The sequence below is a fragment of the Pelophylax lessonae genome, assembly GCF_965119305.1.
Source record: "Pelophylax lessonae genome assembly, chromosome: 4".
Classification (NCBI taxonomy): Eukaryota; Metazoa; Chordata; class Amphibia; order Anura; family Ranidae; genus Pelophylax; species Pelophylax lessonae.
Window position 1 is genome coordinate 158,314,635 of NC_138771.1, and position 23,536 is coordinate 158,338,170.

The following is a 23,536-nucleotide window of genomic DNA, read 5'->3' on the forward strand; positions in this document are numbered from 1 at the left end:
CTGGCACATATTGGAATGTGAAGGTAGACATCCTTGATATCGATAGGTGAGGAAATCCCCTTGATGCATGGATGCCACCACCATTCGAATGGACTCCATTCCGAACTTCTGTACCAGCACAAAGCAGTTTAGCACCTTGAGGTCCAGGATTAGACACGCTTTGCCTTCCTTCCTGAGAACAGGTTTGAGTAAAATCCTGTTCCAAAGTCAGAACTGGCACAATCACCCCTTGAAGGAACAGGTCTTGTACTGTCCCATACAGGCCTATAAGCGGTCTAGGGACATGCGTAAGTTAGAAGAAAAAAACCTTGCCGGAGGACTAGAGCGAAACTCGATCTTGTAGCCGGACCAAATGATTTTGTGGACACTTTTCTTGCACCCTGGAAGTCCACGGGTCTGGAAACCAGCGAAGACATCCCCCCACCCCCAATAGGGGTGATAGCGCATCTTCATGCACAAGGAGCAGTCTGGAAAAGCCCGATCTTGGCTTGCCAGACAAGGTTTGTTTGGATTCTCCAGAAGAGGCCGTGAAAGGCTTCAAGCCTTTGTCAGTTGACCCTGAGGGATGAAAAAACTTCTTATGAGCTGAGAAGGCAGGCCCACATCTACTCTTCCCCCCCTGTGAGACCTTTAACCACTTAACGACCGCCCAACGATTATATACGTCGGCAGTTTAAACCTAAATACCGGTGTTATGGCAGCAGATAGCTGCCATAGCCCTGGTATTTTTTTTTAAACTGCGGGCGGTCAGCTTTGCGAGATGGGTGGTTCCCCCCCCTCCCGGTACTTTTCCCCGCTTACCGGACCCGCCGGCAGCAGGGAAAACGATGCGGTCACGGATCCTCACAGACTCTATGGTCTTGGAGGACCAGAGCGACGGCAAACGTCGTTGCCTAGCAACCGGTTTAATGGCCCCATTTTTTTTCCTTTCATCTTTTAGTGTACTTGTGAGATCTGAGGACTTTTTGACCCCAGATCTCACAAAAAAGAGGTCCTGTCGCGCCTATTTCTATTACAGGGAATGTTTACATTCCTTGTAATAGGAATAAAAATGATCAAAATTTGTATTTTTTTTAAAAAACGGTGTAAAAATAAAAAATATATAAGATAAAATAAATAGTAAAAAAAAAAATTAAAGCGCCCTGTCCCCGTTAGCTCGCGCACAGAAGCGAACGCATACGGAAACCCCGTCCACATATGTAAACGGTGTTCAAACCACACATGTGAGGTATCGACGCGATCGTTAGAGCGAGAGCAATAATTTGAGCCCTAGACCTCCTCTGTAACTCTAAGATGGTAACCTGTAGAAAATTTTTAAAATGTCGCCTATGGGATTTTTAAGTACCAAAATTTGTCGCCATTCCGTGAGCGTGCGCAATTTTGAAGCATGACATGTTGGGTATCTATTTACTCGGCGTAACATTATCTTTCACATTATGGAAAAAAAATTGGGCTAACTTTACTGCTTTCTTATTTTTTAATTAAAAAAAGCGAATTTTTCCCAAAAAAATTGCGTTTGGAAGACCGCTGCGCAAATACGCTGTGATAAAAAAATATTGCAATAATTTAAATTTTATTCTCTAGGGTCTCTGAAAAAATAATATATAATGTTTGGGGGTTTTAAGTCGTTTTCTAGCAAAAAAAAACATATTTTAACTTGTAATCACAGAGTGTGAAAAATAGGCCTGGGGCTTAAGTGGTTAATGATGTCATCCAGGGTAGCTCCAAAGAGAATTGATCTCCTTGAAAAGGAAGATCAGTCAAGGCCTTTTTTGAAGTCTGATCCGCAGACCAGCACTTGAGCGAAAAGACACGCCGAAGGACCACTGCCAAAACAGAGAGGCGAGCCATTAGGGGAGCCGCATTCAAAGAGGCATCACAGATAAACTGCAGCCCCTGGACCAGCTGGTCCGCCAGCTCGGCAAAGACAGGGGGGAGCTGTTCTCCCTTCAGGTCACGGCGTAGGAGCTTAGCCCACTCAGTCAGAGCTTGCGACACCAGGGCAATGGTAAATACCAGCCTCATTGCCGAACCAGCTAGTGCAGGCTACAGCCTCTGCCTTCCAGGGCCCTAAAGGCTGAAGACTCTTCAACCAGAATCATGGTTGCCTTGTTTTAATCTGGAAACCGGAGGGTCCACCACCAGTGGAACAGTGCACTTCTTAAGAAGGGACTCCTCGTAGGGGTAACTCCTAGTAAAGCGCTTAGAAACCCCACGGGGATGCTTTGGTCGTCCCCACTCTTTAGCGACAATTCCGTCAAAATAAGCAGTGAAAAGAAACACCTTTGCCGCTCTGGATGACTTGTGAGTGCCAAATGGTACCTGCGCCTCTGTCAGTGCATCCACCAGCGCCTTTTTACGCGGTCACCGACATGAATCCTCACTATCAGAGGATTCCAGGCGCGTGGTCGCAGACCAGGAAGAGTGACCCATGTCCGCAGCCACCGAATCAGATTCAGGATCTGATGAGACAGACGAGGCATTTGAAGGCGGGGGGTGGTTCTGCTAGCCCGTCGCCTGTAAGCTGCCTCCACCCGGGACTACAGGAACGCCGTCAGTGCATGGATGGATGGTTGGGACTCAGAGGGCTCCGCAGCCTCAGAGAGGGGACCAGGTGGGGAAATGTGCTCCAAAGACTCCATGATTCACTAGGGGGACCCAACAAAAAAGTGTAACACGCTAAGGGACAATCCCCATCGCGTTGGCAGCACCACCCAGTCGCCAACCACAAGGCACAGAGTGATCCTAAGCAGAGAGGGAGAGGATCCCACCAAGACTCACCACCCGCTGACACAGGCACCTGCAATCACCAAGATACTCTGCACTATACATGCGACGATCAGGAAGATAAATGATCCAGGAGTGAGCACCAGGGGATGAGGGGCTCCCACCGCCAAAATCACCACCCACAGGGCTCCAAGATCATGGCCGCCGCTATTTGCAATAGCAAACCACAAGAAAATGTCCGCCAGACTACATAAACATGGCCGCCATGTATAGGAACACACAGGCTACAACAAAATGGCAGCACCAAGATGCTTACAGAGGGACCCAAGAGGGAGTCCCAGGCCTCACGGACAGATCCAGGCAGAATAGGAGGCCTTGGCAGGAGCCCACACCAGGTACAACCCCCTCCCTCCACAGTCGATCGTCAAGTCGCTGGCAGCGCACCCACACGGCCCATTAGCGCCCTGCTCCCATACCAGGCAAGTGACCAGACCACCCAAACAGCCCCAGTGTATGTTGAGGGGGCACACTGAGGGACTCCGTAAAAACAGAGAGGGGTGCCTGCAGGAAGGAGGGGAACTCGGAGGTCCGACCTTCCCAAGGAGGGACCCATATCCACCCAAAAAACCTCCAGGGGCAGAGGGGCGACAGCTACTCACCATACCAGGAACCAGGTGGGCACTGCTTCAGACAGATCCTCCTCTCCATCGAAATGGGGGGCTGTCGGTCGGGGAGGAACGCTGCAACTCAGGCCGAGGCCAGATGGTGTGCGTCTTCACAAGACGTTTAACTCGCAGGGTCAGCCCCCCATCCAGTAGGGCTATGTCGCGGCTGACCTAGTGCACAGCTGAGGCCTGCGTGCGCTCATTGGCCAGACTGGGGGTGACCACTGGATCTAGATTATCCAGCCCTTTGCCCATTCCGGCAGTTGATAGAAAATGTTTTCCTCCTGGATTTTTCCTGTGAGGTCTACTATCTAAAAATTTTTGCCAGGACCAAATGATCCCAGCAAAGAACTAGGTCTCTACTCCTGACTAAGCAGAAAAAAAACTGAGTGACTATAGCAGGGAGAGGGAGTAGACCCCCTGGGACTGCCCATGGGTGTAGCCAGAAGTTTTTTGCTGCCTAGTATCCTACTCCTGTAGGGGGCAGTATAACCCAATGGTCAAGAATGACAGGAGCTGTGTCCATCAATGAACGAAAGAGAAACAGAGTTTTAGATCTTTAATTTTGGTTTTCTTTAAATTAAAAATTTGATCTCTGAGTCTGATGATATAGTATGTACCAGATTCAAACTCTAGTAGTATATGCATCTCTTCTGTCTGTTATTCTCAGCGGAATAAATATTTTGTTCCCTAACCATATAGCTGGTTATTCATATTTACCACTGCATACCAATATTAAATAATATTGTTTTTTTAAAAAAGCTTTACATATTAACTAAACAACAAAATCATAAATCGGCCAACTGATTGATTATGGAAAAAATCGTTAGTTGCAGCCCTAAATTGCAGGGCAACAACAAAACCCTACTCTTTTAGATCCACCCTGGTGCGCTGACAGCCCATTCATTTGAAAAGACTGCTTTAATGCAAGTTATGGTGCAATGTGATGGAAATTCATAAAAAGCACCGGAACAGTGTGAATAGGCCTTGAGAAGTTTGTCACAAAAAATTCTCGACAGGACTGCTTGCCATAACTTATGTGAATAAAGCCCTAGACCAGTGATGGGGAATTTTGGCACCCCAGATGTTTTGGGATTACATTTCCCATGATGCTCATGCACTCTGCAGTGTAGTTGAGCATCATGTGAAATGTAGTTCCAAAACATCTGGGGTGCCAAGGTTCACCATCACTACCCTAGACCATGGGTGCTCAATCTGTAGCCCTCTAGCTTTTGGGAGACTACAAGTCTCATGAGGCATTGCAAGCCAATGACAGTTACATGACTCCCAAAGGCTGGAGGGCCACAGATTAGGCACTTATGCCCTGGAGCCTAGACAGTCACTCATTTATATCAGCACCAAATGTTCTGACTGCTCCAGTTTTGATGAATACCCCTCAATGCTCCTTGGTACTTAAAAGTGGTTGTAAACACACTTTGTTGACACTTACCTATAGGTAAGCCTATATTAAGGCTTACCTATAGGTGCTATAAATATCTCCTAAACATGCACCGTTTAGGAGATATTTACAGTGCATGCAGCCGATGACGTCATCGGCGCATGCGCTCTGAAGGAACGGCCACCCGAGCCGTTCCTTCAAAGACCAGTGCCATGAACCGTGGCTCCGGCGTGCATGCGCGGGAGTGATGTAATCGCGCCTCCGGCCAATCAGATGGCGAACAAGGAAGTAGGGCGGCCGGACATGTCAGCCGCCCTGTCGCTGAGCGGGTGGCACTGCGAGGGCTTCGTTTTAAGGTTAAGTATTTCATAATGAGCTAGTATGCGATGCATACTAACTCATTATGCCTTTGTTTGTTTTTTTTAGGGTTTACTTCCTCTTTAAACCTGGAACTTTAGACAAAACCTTTAATCACATTTTGATAAGAATGGGGACTTATTATGCTGTGGGCCCAGTCTGAGAAGACCTACACTGACTGTCCTGGTGCCACCAGGGTTAGAATTGGGAAGTTATCTCCTCTGCAAAATCACAGCCATTCTAACCCTAGCTCTCCGCTGGAATTCTACTTCAATCTGCTTTTCTGTATCTAGAGTGGTGAAGTTTAGGAGCACAAATTTAACTTAAAGTACATATTTCACACACCTAAAAATCAGACGAGGGATATCTTTTTATTGTATTTGAAGACTTATACCTGTACAGGCAAATTTACAAAAACATGCATTTCATTTATGTACAGTCACCAAGTTCCCAACAATGCATTATTATATTCAAGATACTCATATTTACAGTATATGCAGATAACAGCACAGTAAATAAAATGGGCAGAGAAATTCTTTACAACACTGACTGACCAATTGTAACTAAAAAGAAAAAAAAAACAAAAAAAAAAAAACTTTATTACAGTATAATTAGTTCCTTTCAACCATCATGTTAACATCTGGTAACATGTACTTTTCACATTGAACTATATTAAACACCTTTTGTTAGTCTGTTCATAACATACCGTCTGACCTTCTACGACATACAAGAACCATCTACATCTCACGTGTGCCATATAAATGGCCCATAATTCCTAAACAGAGGTCCCAACCTGTGGTAGTCTGAGCTACAATACAAAAAAATAAAAAACCACGAGCCTAAACATAATTAAAAAATGGCTGGTAGCCAGGAGTGATCTTGCTCTCATAAGCTACCTGTTGGGGACCTCTGGACTAAAAGTCTGCTTGCCATAATACAATAATTCATTACTCATCATCCTGAGTCTACAGCATATAACTCCTTCACTATCAGCTACATCTCTGTCTCTAAAACCCTATAAACATGCTAAAAAGAAAAAAAAAAAGAAAATAAGAAAGTTTACACCTTCTAAAACAGAAGGAAGAATGAAAAAGCCTGACAGTGTTTCTGCATTCAGCTGCCCTGAAAATGTTTTGCTGAAAAAAATGCATTTAGGGAAATCAAAATGCAGTTTTTAAAATCTTCTAAAATACAATAAAACTGATTTTAAAAAACCCTCTAAACTACATTAAAAAATTAAATACTTGGCAAACACACAAAAGGAATGTACAGTAAACAACAAAAAAAAATGATTCCAGTAGGTAACATGAATAACCTGTTAACCTCAGAGTCTGTTTTTTCCACGAACATGTAAGATTGCTGTAGAATGGGCACCGACATTCACAAAATCAACTGGCTCAGGTTACAGGCAGCACATTTCAAGGGTTTGCTGCCAGGGAAATCCAAAACAAAAATACCAAATAAAGCCATAGTTACTCGATATCACTTTGCTCTTGGAATCTATCAGATTGCTTGCGGTCTCCAACAAATGTGAGGTTATTTAAAAAAAAAAAAAAAAAAACCCTGTTTGCACTTCAAAAACAGAAGACATTCTTTCAAATAGAAGAAAAAAAAAAAAAAAAGGGAGGATACCAATGCAGAATTCTTCATTATTTAAACCACCACCCCCGCTCCAAATAAAAAAAAAAAAAACAGACTCTGATTTTAACAGTGTTAACTGCATACCAGTAGCTGCCACTGAAAGGGAACTGGGAGAGTAACAAATACAGTAGGATCAGTGAAAAAAAATCCCAGTATGCTCACAGTAAAAGATAAAAATATACATATGTATAAATAACAAGTCCAGCCAAAGGGCACTTTTCCACTTATACCAAAGTTTCTTTTCTTTTAATGCTCTGTTGTGTTTTGTCTCGAGTTTTCCGGCTTCCTGTCAGAGCTCTTTGGAGTTTCCCTGGCTTCAGATCCTCTGGTGAGCCCACAAGAGAGCTGTCAGCATTTTCTTCAAGGTCCATTTCTACAATGCCAGATATGGTAGATGACCTTCGCTGGGCATTTGTGTTCTGAGCTGGGGGATGATTTTCTTCACATTCCTCACTGAGGTCAGAAAGTTCTTTAAGTTCAGTTGGTGAAGCATTCTGATATGGGGCAATGGCTGTCCTGATACAGTTCAACCACTGCTGCTTGTGAAAGATGTCATTGGCTTGGAGAGTGTGACTCTGGCCTATGCAGGCTTCTTGAAACCGAACTCGGAAGATGTTTTTGGCTAAAATGTAAAAGAAATGCAAAAAACTTTAGACAAAACAGAATTAAAAATTCTTTCCCTCATTTGAAAATGTGTTTTACTAATACTTCAACAACTATTTCAACTACAGGCAGGGTTTAATGCACAGGGATTGATTTACTGAAACAGGACAGTGCAAAATCTGGTGCAGCTGTGAATGGTAGCCAATCAGCTTCTAAATTCAACTTGTTCAAATAAGCTTTGACAAAAAAAAAAAAAAAAACCTTGAAGCAGATTTCTTTCTATGCAAAGCTGCACCAGATTTTTCACTCTCCAGTTTCAGTAAATCAACCCCACAGCGTAATGTATAAATGATTCTGGAATTGCATGCTTGTCAATAGTGCAAAAAAGCATACGTATCCCCACTACAAAAAAAAATAAACCCATCATTCAGTAATTGGTAAAAAAAAAAAAAACAGCAGATTCAGAAAATTCTATCTATGACCACCTTCAGATTTCTAAATACACCCCTAGCCAAAAGATCGCTTGGGATAGATCTACTAGCCAGGCTTAATTTTTTCCATAAGATAACCTCTTTCTCAAGAGGACATTGACACCTCGGGGGTCATGCCTGTGCCAATATATGAATACTTGTGCCACCAAAAAGTCAGATGTGCAAAAGCGCTCTATAGCCATCAGACCATTTTAATTGATATCTATTATCAGTTCAAGCCTGACCAAAGCTTTCAGGTTTATGGCAGCAGCTATAGTCATTGTTGACACTTTCACAATATCCTGGGGCAGGAATTATTTTTTAAAGTTAAACTCCTTACCAAACCGCTAAATTCATGGTTATAAAAATAAGAACTGTGTTGTCGGCCAGATGATTTAGAATTCTATACAGTTATTTTTGTGATCTCAACACCTCTGACAGATAGACCACCCAGTGGAGTGATTTTTTTTTTCTGTTAAGAGTTAAAGAATACAGTGGTGTCATCTTCCCACTCAAAATCCTGCTATTTTACAATGGAGTAATAACACTGACAAGTCATCAACTTTGCTTTTTCATCCTGTCAGCATGTTTATGTAAGAGAGCCTGATTGGCTCTTAGTACTTCCCCTCCCTCTCCCTGTCAAAGTGCTGCTCTGCAGAGGGTTATAGGAACCTGATATCAAGTGAGTTACTTAGTTGTGTGCAAGAATACATTATTTGCACTATATTTGAGAAACAAGTAACATCCAAAAGGTTAAGCATACCTTTGTCTGAATTGCTAAATGCCCCTCTGAAGGAACCACCCATCCTCACGTCACCATCTTGCAGATCCTCCAGCACTAGCTCAGTGACAGGAATTGGTTGTCTATACACCTGATAGTACGAACGCTCGTTCCGTGTAATTGGACGTGTTAGAACCAAAATATCTTGAAACATGAAGAGATACAGCTTCTGTGGAGAAGAAAAAAACAAAAACCTTTAATGCCTAACAAAATAAACCTACTAGAAGCAAAAATACAATCGCTTTACGTTTAGTCCATGGGTATAATATAAAAGATTCCTCCAAGAACTGAAAGTTCTCACTCTAAGACTTAAAGAATTCAACTTAAAGAACTCAACTTCTAGACTTTGGAGGCATAACTGAATGATTCTTTAATCTCAACTTTTTTTGTAAATGAAAATCTTAAATGTAATACGTACACCACATCAAATATAAAATTGCTTTTAAACACATTGAAAATGCTTTAAAAACATGCTTTACCATGACCGAGATAATTGGAAATTGTGCTGTTTTGCAATTTAGTATTGTATTCTAAAAGCCTCATTAAGTGATATCCTGCTTTCTTTTGAACTAGATCTATAGGATTTATTAGATAAGAAGACATCCCCTATCACTATAGCAGGTGTAAAGTAGCTTAAAAGCAGGAAATGCACACCGCTAAAGTGATCAGTTGCTTATCAAGTCACCATACAATATAGAATGATAAACCATCTGTGCTATCTCATTTTAAATTATCCAAAGATCACTTACATGGCCATTTTTATTCTTCAGCTCGCCATGACACAGAAGGGATTTGCTTGATTCTATCCGAGGGTCTCTTTGTTTGTCATCAAGATACTCCAGCTTGTCAATGTAATACTGGCATTCAGACTCTCCCTTTTTCAAGTTAATGTCTGAAAGCACTCCTTGGATTAAGCACAGCTGCAAAATAATACAGACTGTTTTAGTGACATATAAATCAGAAAACAAATAGATTACATTATTAAAAAATCCCAGTGCCACGGTAGATGTGCTGTTAATGCATAAGGTTACAAACATACATCCCACGTCACACTAGCTATTTTGTCCACACACCTTCCCCTATGGCGTCTCAGCCTTGCTAGAGATTAAAATTCTGCAAAATTACAGTGGGGTGGGAAACAAACAATTTCCAATACATAGAGTAGCAGCTGCACATTGGACTTTGCCACTCAAAAGGTGTTGCTAGCAGCAGATTCACTAGTGTAAAATGGGCCTTAGAATCAAAAAGAATTTAGCAGTAAATTGTACATCTATTTGATGAAAATAAAAGCATATTCTGTGAGAACTTACAGCTTCTTCCAAACTCTTGCAGTCAGGATGCTCGTTAGGAGTGTGTCGAAGAATCTCTTTCAGCAGCAGGGGATATTTCACCAAGCGGCTTCTGGGAATATCAAGAAAGCTCCAAAGGTCTAGCTTGCGACTGAATGGCGATTCGAGACACCGTTGCAGAAAGTCCTGGACCCGCCTGTCCAACTTCTTTTGGTCTAGCAGAGCTTTGGCAGCAAGCTGGTTACTGCAATACCGCTTGTATGCATTTAAACGAGGTAGCTGGTAATAAAAAATACATTGTTTTTTGTTAGCTTTATTTAAAAAAAAAAATTATATTATATTATATTATATTATATTATATTATATATATATATATATATATATATATATATATATATATATATATATATATATATACATATACACACACACACACGTATGTATGTATGTATTAAAGCAAAACTATGTTTAACTTTTTGTTCCTGACCAACTGAAATGTCTGTAAAAAAACTCACCCAATTAACAAGAATTTGGCCAATTTGCCCAACAGTCCCATCTGCTCTTGTTGCTTCTCTAAGTTTTGCAAGGAATTCTGAAATATAGAGGAAACAAAAAATGAAGACATTCGACACATGCAAGAGATAAATGGATACAAAAAAAAAAAAAAAAAAGAAAATCTGGTATAGATTTCCATTCACATTATAGATTTCACATACCTTCATGTAGAGGTATGTAAGCATCAAGGTCCCCAAATATCTGTGCAAGCTCCTCCTCTGACATTATAGATAGTTTCAACATTGGATCATGGTAGGCCTTTCTTGCCAACTTGAGGTCTTCAATCAGATCTTGCTCTCCTCTGGTCATTTCATATATGGCCTTTAAACCAATTAAAAGCATGTGTGAGAATAGAATTATGATTTCAGGATGTAGAAGCCAATTCAAAAATGGATTACTAAAATAAAGACTCGTTTTTATTCAACAGCCCACCGTGAGCAGATAAGTCTTTTAAAGCAAAGCAGTGGGATTTATTTACTATAACTGGAGAGTGTAAAATCTGGTGCAACTCTGCACAGAAACCAATCAACTTCTAGTTTTTGTCAAAGTTTAATTGAACAAAGTCAGAAGCTAATTGGCTACCATGCAAAGCTGCACTAAATTTTGCACTCTGATTTTAGTAAATCAACAATCTATTTAAAACCTACTTCCCACATGCTTCTCTCCCCTTTTGTCATATTTCACACCAGTAGGTGTTTATAATTAAACTTAGCAATACAAGCCAAGCTTTTTCCACCTGCTTCCTTTAACAATGATATGGTGTTTCATTTCGTGATTAACCATCTCATTAACATTAAATGTAAGGCTTAGCTTAAAAACACACCTCTTGTCGTTTAATTTCTTTAGTGCTCAGTGTTTCTTTCATATTGACATCTAACATCTCAGACCACAGGATGCTATTCCTTCTTTTTGGAGGGGTAGGGGCAGCCATCTTGCTACAGACTTTACTTGTACTATTCGGAGACTTATTGTCCGCACGCATGGTGAATGACTGTTTAGGAAAAATATAAAAATAAATCCGTGATTGTCATGCAAGCCATGATTAAAAACATTAGACATATTAACATTTCACATATAGGAAATCATGTTGCAACCACTGACAAAATGTCTATACAAATATGGACCCACCTACTACCAAAACTTTTATGCAGTGAGTTAGTTTAAAAAAGAAATAAAATTTACCATAAATAATATAATCAAGAGCACAACAGTTATATCCATGTCTTTGGTTATATATTTACCTGGATAGTTTGGCCAAAGCGCCGAACTGCGCCATTTCTCACAGGAGATATTAAATTGGCTAACGACGTTACACGTGCAAGAGGCCGTACCCTTTTATTGCTGGGCTCCTAGGAAAAAAAAAAAAAAAAACACTGCTTTAATCAAGGTGAAGCAAAAAAGTTTTTTTTAGGCCCTGAAGCTAGAAGAATGTTCTCAAACACAAATGAATATGCAATGCTAACCAGCACACACTGGAATGTAGACAATACAGACTAACGTAGTTTAGTCTGTCTGCACGCAAGCTGTATTAACCAGAACAACAAAAGTAATCCAAGTAACTGTTCAAAGGGCAGTCTCTTCATGCAGAAACAACTCTAACATTCCTAAGTGAAGCGTTTGCAGAAATAATTAGCTGGAACTGAACTAATGCTAAAAGTCAAGAATACATAGAAAGCTAAAGATTAGACTATAGAAACTACTTTTCAAAATCACTGATCATCCGCAAGAGTTGCTGTTCTTTTAGGTCCTCTTAGTATTAGGTGCTAAAATTAGTCTGCAAGCTTTGCTCAAGTAACAAACAAGAGCAGGTTCTGCAATATACAACATGGATGATCATTGTGATCGCACAATCGTAACACTTCACTTTAGTTACAACTCTTCAGCATAGCAGGATAAACACGAAAACTTCCTGATACAGCCCCGTAGCATACAAGGTGCTGTTCTATTGTTGAGTTACCAAGAGATCCTCCAATGTATTCAGTTTACTGCGGCTACTAACAAGTTTTATAAAAATTCCCTGGAGAGCCAATCTGTGAAACAACACTATGAATCAAGTAAAACTGATCACAAGCTCCTCTGTCAAATGGCCCAATTTTAGGTAAAGTAAACCATATGAAGCAATAAACAAGCAGGGCCACAAGTCAACATTTTTAAAAAATGCCACCAATGATTAAAACTACTAATCTCATTATTTAATCATGCATCACTATACGAAAAGCATGTAGCAAGGGGTTTAATTTTTAGTTCACTCATTCAGATTATTGTATGTAGAGCAAAAGTAATGGAGGACTTTCCTCTTGACTTAACTGCTAAAAAGAAGTCAAACAATGGACAATGGTTTTCTATGTCTAGTGAAAGACAGGTGTTAACGTCTTTACGACATATGTCAGAGTCACATTACAGGAGAACCAACATAAGTCGTAAGGGCACATTTTTAACATTCGGCTCATAGAAGACAAGGGCTCTCTTGTTTTAAATACAGAAAAGTATGCGGTCAAGACCTAAACCACTTGCTCTATACGACAGGATGGTTTAAAAACAGCAGCAACCTAGAAAACTGGTTTTGCCTGAATCTCAACGTACTTCAAGGATCTTCAGCTGGCACCAGAACTAAGCAAAACAGCAGGAAATGACATTAGGACTCAATGTCTTGACAATTACCCATATACAGAACTTTTTGCACAACCACCTCTTATTCCTTCCTTTACGGCATAAAACAACCATTTCATTCTGCAGTTTTGAAAGATTGCAACCACAGCCATTTAAAAAACTAAAGGCTTATTAAAAATCTAACTGCAGTTACATTCGTCAGACTATGCGAAAGACATAGCGAGCAACCTTTTTTCTATAGGTGGCGTAAAAAAAAAAAAAAAGAAAAAAAGGAAACAAAAAGTAAAAAAAACCAACAGACATTACCACCTTGAATCATGTACAAATATTGTATTACATGATCTTGAACATCAATGTGTGCAATTACAATTTAAGCCCCTTTTAATGGTTTTACATACATTCACACGGCCCTTCGGCATCCAGGGCCCAGCATGAGCTTACTAAAAACCAGAGCTAAGCAAACTATAACCCACACCCTGAGAAGATAAAGAAGAAAAAGGCTAAAAAAAAAAAAAAAAATGCACAAATCCTAGAAAACCCTCAATAGTCAGCGTGTGTAGTCCTACAGATTCTTCAACACAAGCTCACACTTTGTTCCTTTCTTGAAAGGAGGCATTGAGGGAAAACACCACTTCAAACGATTATATGGACAAGAAACGACCAGAAAACACAAACTGATCATTTAGATAAGACACTCTGTTGTAACAGGATAAAAAAGAAACGCTTCATTGGGAAGGCAAAAAAAAAAAAAAAAAAGGAAGAATTCCCAATTTAACACACGAGTTAAACAACTTTACAACAGCTGAAAGCACATCTCCTTAAACTCGGCATAAAGAAGGCAGTCAGTGCTTTGAAATCAGGATTCAAACCCAAGAAAACTTCCATTTTAACATATAATGCCACAGACAACACATTCAAGCACATGCCAAGCAGTCTACATGAAGGAAACATTCAGTTTAAAGGCTGCAGGTCAAATCCATTATAAAAAACTTTAAATGCACCAAATGGCAGAGATACGAGAGAATTCTTCAGAAATGTAAACATATTAGATCACAGACACTGTAAAGAAGCCTATATAAAAATAGCTTAAGACTGAAAAAGTTCTTGAATATATCCATACCTCTAACTCCTTCGACGCTGGATTCTGAACGGTTATGACCTGAATAGTCCTTTTGATAGGCAACAGACCTCCAATTTCATCATGAGCCACCATACTTTATAATATTTCCCGCACAGGAGTCGCAGCTAATCCACTTTAAATGTCCTGCTCTGTGTGGAGCAGCTACTTGCTCATAAACTAGTCTCCGATGTGCTAAGAAACACTCACAGCTCCTTCCCATACTGCATACTTCCCTGGCTGCTACTAAAGTGAACACTGGAAAGTCTGATGACTGCTTTGTACTTAAAGGGGGGAGGAGCAAATACAGCTGCCTTCTGGGCGTGTTCCCATGGACTAGCATGTCATTTGCCTGACAGCTGCTACACCTACACTGTATGGATCAAGTTACACACAGCATTCATCTGAGGCTGGGAAACTTACAAAGCAGCTAGTTTCTCTTCTCTACAAGCAACCACATAAAAGAGGAACACAACTTTATTTGAGTAGTTACAGAAAGATACATCCGGTTGAATATGTATGGCATGTAATAAAGTACAGCTACCCAATACATGGAAGGCCCCTTTCACACAGGTGTTCTGATCAGATCAGCCAGTCCGTTTTTCAGGCGGCCTTGATCAGAAGGTCAATTCAGTGCCGGTTCACGTTTGTGCGATCCCAGAGATCGCACGTAATTCGGAGTGCACTGCTCCTAAGATTACATGCAATCTCTATGCGGTGCAAATTCAGCCAAACAGTTTGTATGGCTGAATTTGCACCGCAATCGCACTAAAACACGCACAGGACCCTTTTTTTGGTCCGCAGCAGAATCTGATCGCATGGTGGTTCACACTAGTGCGATCCGATTCTGTGCAAACTTTCAGATCGCACTGCGATATGCAATCTGATCTGGGGGTGTCGTTAACTTTTAATTGACACCCCCAGCGTATCGCATATGGCAGTGTGAACTGCCAGTGGTGCGGATGTGATGCAGGAACACGCTGTATATTCGCAGCGTTCCCGCATCGCAGAAATGTGAACCGGCACTCAATCTTACGGACAGGCAGGTGTAAATAGAATTGTGACCGTTTATACCCGCCTATCTCCATATCAGCTTAACCACTCGAGCTCTGTAAGATTTTACCAATTTCATAACCAGGCCATTTACTGCATTGCACTACTTTAACTGGTCATTGCTCGGTCATGCAACACTGTACCCATAATGCACAAATAGTGATTCTGATTTCCTAAAAGACTCCATAGCTGTCAGGTACGCTCTAATCGCTCGGGCCACATCCAAGGCCTGCAAAACTATTTCCTTCGGATGTTTTCGCCTGGGACACAGGGAAGGCAACACAAGGTCTTCATTCAAATGGAATCAGAGACAACCTGACGAAGAAACAACAGACAGGGGCGAAGAACCACCTTATCACTGAACCACCAAGTAAGGTGAACGACAGGGTAACGCAACCAATTTCGACAGAGGTGAAAGCCCCCTAAAAAGGCCACCTTCTGGGACAGCGTAAGCAGGGGAATCTCCCTAAGGTTCTCAAAAAGAGGCTTCTGGAGAACTGAGAGCACCAAATTGAGGTTCCAAGGCGGAAACAGAGACCGCACTGGAGGGGTCAATTTCCTAACACCCTGAAGAAAAGTACGCACCAAGGAGTATGTGACCAAGTGCTGTTGAAAGAAGACCGCTAATGCCAACACGTGACCTGACCCTTGATAGTACTCAAGGCCAGTTTATGGTCAACCATTTCTCCCCCCCCCCCCCCCATTGAAGGAAGGTCAAGATCCGAGCCACCGAAAAAAGAGCAAGGATGAAGCCCAAGAGACTCACTCCACGTAAGATGATACATCTTTCTAGAAGTAGATTTCCTAGCTTTTAACAGCATTGGAATCACCGACTCAGACAAACCTCTATCCATCAGCACCTGGCGTTTAACAGCCAAGCCATCAAAACCAGCGACTGTAAAGCAGGATGGAAGATTGGTCCTTTGGAAAGTAGATCCTCCCTGAGAGGAAGCTTCCAAGGAACGTCGGCGACCAGCCGCACCAGATCGGCGTACCAAGCCTGGCAAAGCCATTCCAGGGCCACTAAGATGACTGGAATCCCTTCTGCCTCTATCTTGCTTAGTAGTCTTGGCAGAAGCTTGAGAGGAGGAAAGGCGTAAATCAGACTATACTGACTCCAAGGAGCCACTAAAGCGGCTGTAGCGTCGGCTAGAGGATCCCGAGACCATGCCACAAACCTCTGAACCTACCTGTTGAGGTGAGAGGCCAACAGATCCACCTTGGGAGTACCCCACCAGAGACACAACTGATGAAACCCCTCCGAATGAAGAAAGGTCCAACGCCAGTCAACTGAGATAGTTCGCTTGCCAATTTTTTACCCCTGGAATGTGCACATCAGAGAGGGCTGGAACAAATCTTTCTGCCCACCTTAGAATTCCGGCTACTTCCCGAGCAGCCAGGACACTTCTTGTACCCCCTTGGTGATGGACATAGGCCACTGCCGTGGCACTGTCCGATTGAATCCGCACCGGACACCCCTGGAAACGACTTGTCCAAGGATCCAGACAAAGTCGGATCGATCGGAGCTTCAGTACATTGATCGGTAGTCTGGACTCCTCCTGAGACCAGACCCCCTGAGCACAGTCTGTCAAGGGCGCATCCCCACCTGGACAGGTGCATGCAAGTCCGAAGAGACGACCCGTCTGCTGGTCAGCAAAAGCCAAATTGCCTCCTGCAACTTTCTCCCGAGGAAGAAACACTCTGGCTGAAGACGAGTCCATAGTTAGACCCAGATAGACTAGGCTTGTGGACAGAACCAGGGCAGACTTCTGAAGATTCAGCATCCAACCGAACTCCCATAGCGTTTGCAATCTTCAAGTAGTCCAGCAAGGCGGACGAAGATTCGGCACGTAAAAGCAGATCGTCCAGTACCGCAATTCCCCACTGACGCAGTAATGCTAGAACCGGGGCCAACACTTTCGTGAAGACCTGAGGAGCGGAAGCAAGACCAAAGGGTAATGTCACGAATTGACAATGCTCCTTGTCCACGGCAAAGTGGAGGAAACGCTGATGGGCAACACATATTGGGATATGAAGGTAGGCATCCTTGATGTCGATGGAGGCGAGGAAATCCTCGATGTAGGGATACCATCACCGTGCGAATGGACTCCATGAGGAACTTCTGTACCTGCACAAAAGCAGTTTACCACCTTCCAGTATTGGGCACACCTTCTTGGGAACAGTAAACAGGTTTGAGTAAAAACCTTGAAAACGTCTTGACTTTGGAACTAGAACAATCACCCCTTGAACAAATCTTGCACTGCCCCACAGGGATCATTTAAGAGATCTGGGGATAGGTGCAGGTTGGAAGGGAAGAACCTTTCCGGAGGATATGATCGAAACTCGATCATGTAGCGGAGAGAATGACTTTGTGGACCCACTTGTCCTGGATCAGGAAGGTCCATGGATCCAGAAAGCAGCGAAGATATCCCCCCACCCCAGATACGGGTGACGACGTCCCTTCACGTGGAGGAATTTGTCCGCAGGTTTGGCAGCACCTGCTTGTGGTTTGCCTGACCAAGACTGTTTGGAACCCCCAAGGGAGGCCCTAAAGGGCTTGGATCCCTGGTCTTGAGATCCTGAGGGATCTCAGCGAATAATTACCAGCCTCATCGCCAAACCAGCCACAGCCACATATGGCGGGCCAAAGCCTCCGCTCTATTACCTGGACCTGTAAAGGCCGGGGACTCCTTAACTGGAATGAAGGTAGCTCAATTTGACATTGAAACCGGTGAGTCCACTACAGATGGAACAAGGGGGTCACCCGCTATAGAGGGCATAATAGGACATAGCACCCTTCAAATAGGGCCGCCTGCAGTAACGTGGAAGCACAGGCAGGGTACCCTCCCTAAAAACAGGCTTTTAGGCTGCAGCCTAAATTTTTTTTTTTTGTGGAGGCCCATCCCCCTCTAGGTCCCGGCGTAAAAGTTTAGTCCACCTGGTCAGAGTTTGCGACACCAGGACAATAGTAAATAGTGGCAGAACCAGCCACAGTGAACATATGGCGGGCCAGAGCCTCTGCCCTCCTATCAGCCAGATCTTTAAAGGCTGGGGACTCCTCAACCCGGAACTAAGGTAGCTTTATTTAACCTGGAAATCGGCGAGTCCACTACAGGTGGGACCGTCCACTTTTTAAGCAGGGAATCCTCATAAGGTTACTGCATAGCAAAACGCTTAGGGACCACAAGCGTTCATTTTGGAAAACCCCACTGTTCTGTGACAATGTTCTCAAAGTATGCGGTAACTCCCTTGCCCCTTTAGAGGGCCTGTGGGTGCCAAAAGGGACTGGAACCTCTGACGCAGCATCAGCCGCATTCTCCATTTTTAAAGTTTCACGCACTGACGCAATCAGCGCATTCACCAGCTCCTTTTCATGCAAGGCTATAGAAGGAGGAGGAATCATCCTCACTATCTGAGCACTCAGGGTGCGTGGACGCAGACCCAGCACGGTGACTCGCGGCAGCTGAATCAGATTCAGGATCGGATGAGACAGATGAAGCAGGTGAAAGCAGGGGACGCTTTTTGCTAGCCCGTTTTCCCAGGACCAAATTCACCTTGGACACGAAGGACTCCAGGACCGCCATCAGTGCAGTCAGGGATTGTTGGAATCCAGAGGGCCCGGCAGCCTCAGAGGGGAAATCCAGAGGGCCCGGCAGCCTCAGAGGGGGATCAGGCGAGAAAAAGTGCTCCAGAGACTCCATTAGTAAAGACAGAGCTCCAGAACCTTAACCATTGTGTTATTGCTGCCCCCTACAGGAGTAGGACACTAGGCAGGAAAAAGCTTTACAATGCCTATGGGGCAGGTTTAGGGGATATACCCACACTCTGCTATAGGCATTCAGTTTTGTTGCAAGCAGTGTCTGAAGACAAATAACCCAACTCACTAGAGGGGTGGGTGCTGTGTTCGTAACAGTGAACATCAGAGAAAAGGAGTTTACTGTAAGACAAAAATCCAATTTTCTCTTTCGTTCATTGACGGACACAGCTCCAGAATCTTAACTATTGGGATGTCCCAAAGCAGTGTTAAAACATGAGGGGTGGGAAAAACAGCAGAAAAAAAAATTCCCAAAAAGGCTAAACCTAGCCAACCAGGTAACATGGAGCTCACTAGGAACGACTGGAGATCACCTGAAAACAATACAACCTCAAAGAGGACCAGGTCCCCTCAAAAAGCGGCCTGCAAAACCTTGCAGCCAAAAGCAGCATCCACCGATGCCAGTACATCCACTTTATAAAATTTTGTGAAAGTGTGCACAGACGACCAAGTGGCCGCTTGCAAACCTGTATCACTGATGCCTGATGGGGGAAGGCCCAAGAGGCACTAAGCGCCTGCGTAGAAAGCGCCTTAACAGGGAACGGAGGAACCTGACCCTTGATGGAATAGGCCTGCACCACTGTCTGTCTTGTCCATCTGGAAATGGTCACGGCAGATGCGATCAACCCTTTACGAGGTCCATCAGTAAGGACAAATAGTAAGGCTGATTTCCTAAACGACTCAGTTGCCGCAAGGTACACCCTGATCGCCCGACTCACATCCAAAGAGTGCAAGACAATCTCCTTAGGATGGTTAGGCTTAAGACACAGGGAAGGCAACACAATGTCTTCATTCAGATGGAAACCAGGAAACAAACTTTGGAAGAAACGACTGAAAAGGGCGAAGGCACCACTTTATCTCTGTGAGCCACCAGGTAAGGTGAAAAACAAGACAACGCCGCCAGCTTAGACACCCTACGTGCAGAATAGAAACCAAAAAGGCTACCTTCTAGGGCAACGTAAGCAGAGGAAGCTCGCAAATATTTTCAAAAGGCGGTTACTGGAGAACCGACAGCACCAAATTGAGATCCCATGGAGGCAACGGAGACCGTACTGGGGGAGCCAAGTGGTGAACCCCCTGAATAAAGGTGCGAACCAAGAATGTGTAGCCAAAGAATGGTAAAAGGAAACCACCAAGGCCGAAACTTGGCCCTTGATGGTACTCAAGGCCAGGTGCTGCTCAACACCTCGTTGGGAGGAATGACAAAAATCTGAGCCACCGAAAGGGAACGGGGATGAACCCCAAGAGACTCACACAACGCAATGTACGCCTTCCAATCGCAATTGTAAATCTTCCTTGGGGTAGATTTTCCTTCAGCACCTGGCTTTCTACAGCCGAGGCCATTAAAGCCAGTGACTAAAGCAGGATGGAAGATTGGCCCCCTGAGCCAATAGATCTTCTCTGAGGAAGTCTCCAAGACCAAGACCAGCGAGGCCAGTCTGGAGCCACGAGGATGAACGGATCCCTTCTGCCTCGACCCTTCACGGGGGTAAGGCGTATATCAGATGATACTGGCCCCAAGGGGCCACCAGTGCATCTGTGGCGTCGGCCAGGTGATCCCGAGACCTTGCCACATTTCTCTGTACCTTTCTCACCGGAGACACAGCTGAACCTTAGAATGCTGGCTACCCCCGAGCCGCCAGGACACTTCTTGTGTTTCCTTGGTGATTGACATAAGCCACTGTCATTGCATTGTCTGATTGAATAGAACTGAGTCCGATTACCGGGCACCTCTGAAGACAATTTGTCCAATGAGCCAGACAAATTTTATCGCCCGAAGTTCCAGTATATTGTCCAGTAGTCTTGACTCGTCCAGACCCCTTGAGCATATACGTGCCCAAAACGTCTCCCCCACACGGACAGACTGGTAACCGTGGGGCCCATCATACAGTACAGGAGAAGGAAGGATTTGCCCTGTCGAAGCGCCGGAGAGCTAAGCCACCATATCAGGGACCTCTCGTATCCCGGCTCAACAGGATCAGATTGTCTAGAGACTGTGGATTCTTGTCCCACTTAGCAAGAATCTCTCTTTACAGAGGTCTCGAGTGGAACTGTGAAAACGGAACTGGCTCAAAGGTAGACACCATCAGGCACAGCACCGCATGCAAGTCTTGAAAGATGACCAACTGCTGGACAACAGGAGCTGAATCGCATCCTGCAGCTTTTGGAGTTTTTTCCCCCTGGAAGAAACACCCTGGCTGAAGCCGAAACCAGAGTCAGACCCAGATAGTCCAACTTGAAGGACAGAACCTGAACAGATTTTTGGAAGTTTAATTTCCAACCGAACCCCTGCAGAGACTGCATAGTAATTGAGACTCTGCTCGCAGAAGATGATCGTCCAGGTACTCCAGTACCGCAATCCCAGCAACGGGGCCAACACTTTATGAAGACTTGTGGAGCTGAGGCGAAACCAAGGGTAATGCCACGAATTGATAATGCTCCTTGCCCAAGGCAGAGCGGAGGAAGTGTAGATGACCGACATATCGGAATATGAAGGTAAGCGTCCTTGATATCGATAGTGGCCAGAAGACCCCCTTGATGTAGGATTGCCACTACCGTACGAATGGACTCCATTCAGAATATCTGTACCCGCACAAAACGGTTCAGAGCTTTGAGGTCCAGGATGGGACGTACCTTGCCTTTCTTCTACGGAAATATAAAACAGGTTTGAGGAAAACCATTGAAAACATTCCGATTCTAAAACCGGATCAATCACCCCTTGTTGAAGTCTTGTACTGCCCCGAAGAAACCACATAGGCGGTCTGGGAATAAAACACAGGTTAGAAGGAAAGAACCTCTCTGGGAGGATAAACCTAAAACTCGATCTTGTAGCCGGACCGAATCAGCTCGTGGACCCACTTGTCTTGAACCAGGGAGGTCCACGGGTCCTTCGGTTTACCAGACCAGGTCCTATTGGAACCTCCGGAGGAGGCCCTTAAAGACTTGGATTCCTTTTCTTGAGATCCTGCTTAACAATATCATCCAGGGAGCAGCCGAACAGGCGATCCATTACAAAGGGAAGATCAAATAAGGCCTTTTTGGAAGTCTGGTCCGCAGACCAGCATTTCAGCCATATCCTGAGCAGAAGGACCACTGCTGTCACGGACAGCCTAGAGACCGCATCCCGAGACATCACAGACAAACTGCAGCCCCTGGACCAACTGGTCTGTCAGCTACGCAAAGACAGGGAGAAGCCGTTCCCCCTCCAGACTCTGACACTCTGACAGTCTGGGACACCAAGGCTATGGTTAACACCAGCCTAAGGACCGAACTGGCCACAGTAAATATGTGGCAGACCAAAGTCTCGACTCTCCTGTCAAAGGAATCTTTAAAAACCGGAGACTCCTCCACCGGAATTAGGGTGAATTTATTCAGCCTGGAAACCTGAGAATCCACCGTAGGTGGGACTGTCCACTTATTCAACAGAGAATCCTCAAAGAGATATAATCTAGCGAAACGCTTAGGCACTGCCATATTGCGTTTAGGACAACCCCACTGACTCACGACAGTTTTGTCAAGGGAATACAATTGCCGCTTTCGAGGAGCTGCGGGTACCTCCTCTGACGCAGTAACAGCTGCACCCTCCATTTTTAAAGTTGCCCGCACTGATACATTCAGTGCATCCACCAGCACCTTTTCATGCACTACTGCAGTAGAAGAGGAATCATCCTCACTATCAGAGTATTTGAAGTGTGCGGACGCAGACCCAGTAGGGTCGCTACATACTAAGCTTATTCCAAAACATTTTAATCAGGGGAGGCCGCCGACTGCGATCCAGCAAGGGAACGCTGGCCAAGGGTCCACAAATGGACCATCCATGAGACCCAGCAAAAAAACAAGGGGGTCGCTCTCTAAGTCCTCCATAGAGGACATAATAGGACATAGCCCCCTTAAAAAGGGGCCGCCCGCCGTGAAAGGATGCGCAGGCAGGGTACCCTCGCCCACACATTAATAGCGACAAGGCTGTCACTAAAAATACCCCCACAGCACTAAAAGTGCCCCCACAGCACTACCTGGATCAAGGGAGGTGCCAAGCTGACCATATGGCCCAGCAAGCAGCGGCCAAAATTTTTGTGGAGGCCCAGCCGCAATTGCACAGATCTTCAGTCCAGCAGATGCCAAAAAAGGAGAATTGGGGGTTTCAGCTAGACTCACTAAGGGCACCCAACTCGGGTCGCATGGCTTAGTAGGCCGCAGCCTAAATTTTTGAGAGCGCCCAGCCGCCAGGTTGTGAGCCGACCACCCAGGGCAGCGGAAAGCAGATGATCACACAGGAGGCAGTGGCTTCAGCCCTCCTCACAGCGGCCGCCTCACATAGGTTCCGGTCAGCTGCCCGGACAGCCGAAGAGTAGACCGCAAAGCCACGGCCTAAATTTTTGTCTGAATCCAGCCGCGTGAGGCGCGTACCCGCGGATAGTAAAACAACCGCTCCTTCAGCCAAACAACTGCCGCAGG

At 44.3% G+C, this 23,536-nt stretch overlaps 2 protein-coding genes across 3 annotated transcripts in view; one reads left to right on the forward strand and one right to left on the reverse strand.

Annotated features, from left to right (window-relative positions):
* The window catches only part of LOC309553228 (tubulin alpha chain), a gene marked incomplete at its 3' end in the record, with an annotated part of 186,872 nt that overhangs the window by 55,668 nt on the left and 107,668 nt on the right, over nucleotides 1-23,536 (forward strand). The window lies entirely within an intron of this gene.
* Nucleotides 6,745-23,536, reverse strand: part of NET1 (neuroepithelial cell transforming 1) — a 90,557-nt gene continuing 73,765 nt past the window's right edge. The window contains exons 1-9 of one of the 2 annotated variants that reach the window (XM_082252671.1): nucleotides 14,218-14,477; nucleotides 11,729-11,836; nucleotides 11,311-11,478; nucleotides 10,649-10,808; nucleotides 10,448-10,524; nucleotides 9,954-10,211; nucleotides 9,393-9,563; nucleotides 8,626-8,812; nucleotides 6,745-7,411 (exon numbers count right to left, since the gene is read on the reverse strand). In XM_082252671.1, the coding sequence (XP_082108797.1) occupies nucleotides 7,014-7,411; nucleotides 8,626-8,812; nucleotides 9,393-9,563; nucleotides 9,954-10,211; nucleotides 10,448-10,524; nucleotides 10,649-10,808; nucleotides 11,311-11,478; nucleotides 11,729-11,836; nucleotides 14,218-14,310 (1,620 nt within the window). In that variant the 5' untranslated portion in view covers nucleotides 14,311-14,477 and the 3' untranslated portion in view covers nucleotides 6,745-7,013. Of the gene's footprint in view, nucleotides 7,412-8,625; nucleotides 8,813-9,392; nucleotides 9,564-9,953; nucleotides 10,212-10,447; nucleotides 10,525-10,648; nucleotides 10,809-11,310; nucleotides 11,479-11,728; nucleotides 11,837-14,217; nucleotides 14,478-23,536 lie in introns of those variants that run through there. The other variant, XM_082252670.1, reaches the window with a different exon arrangement.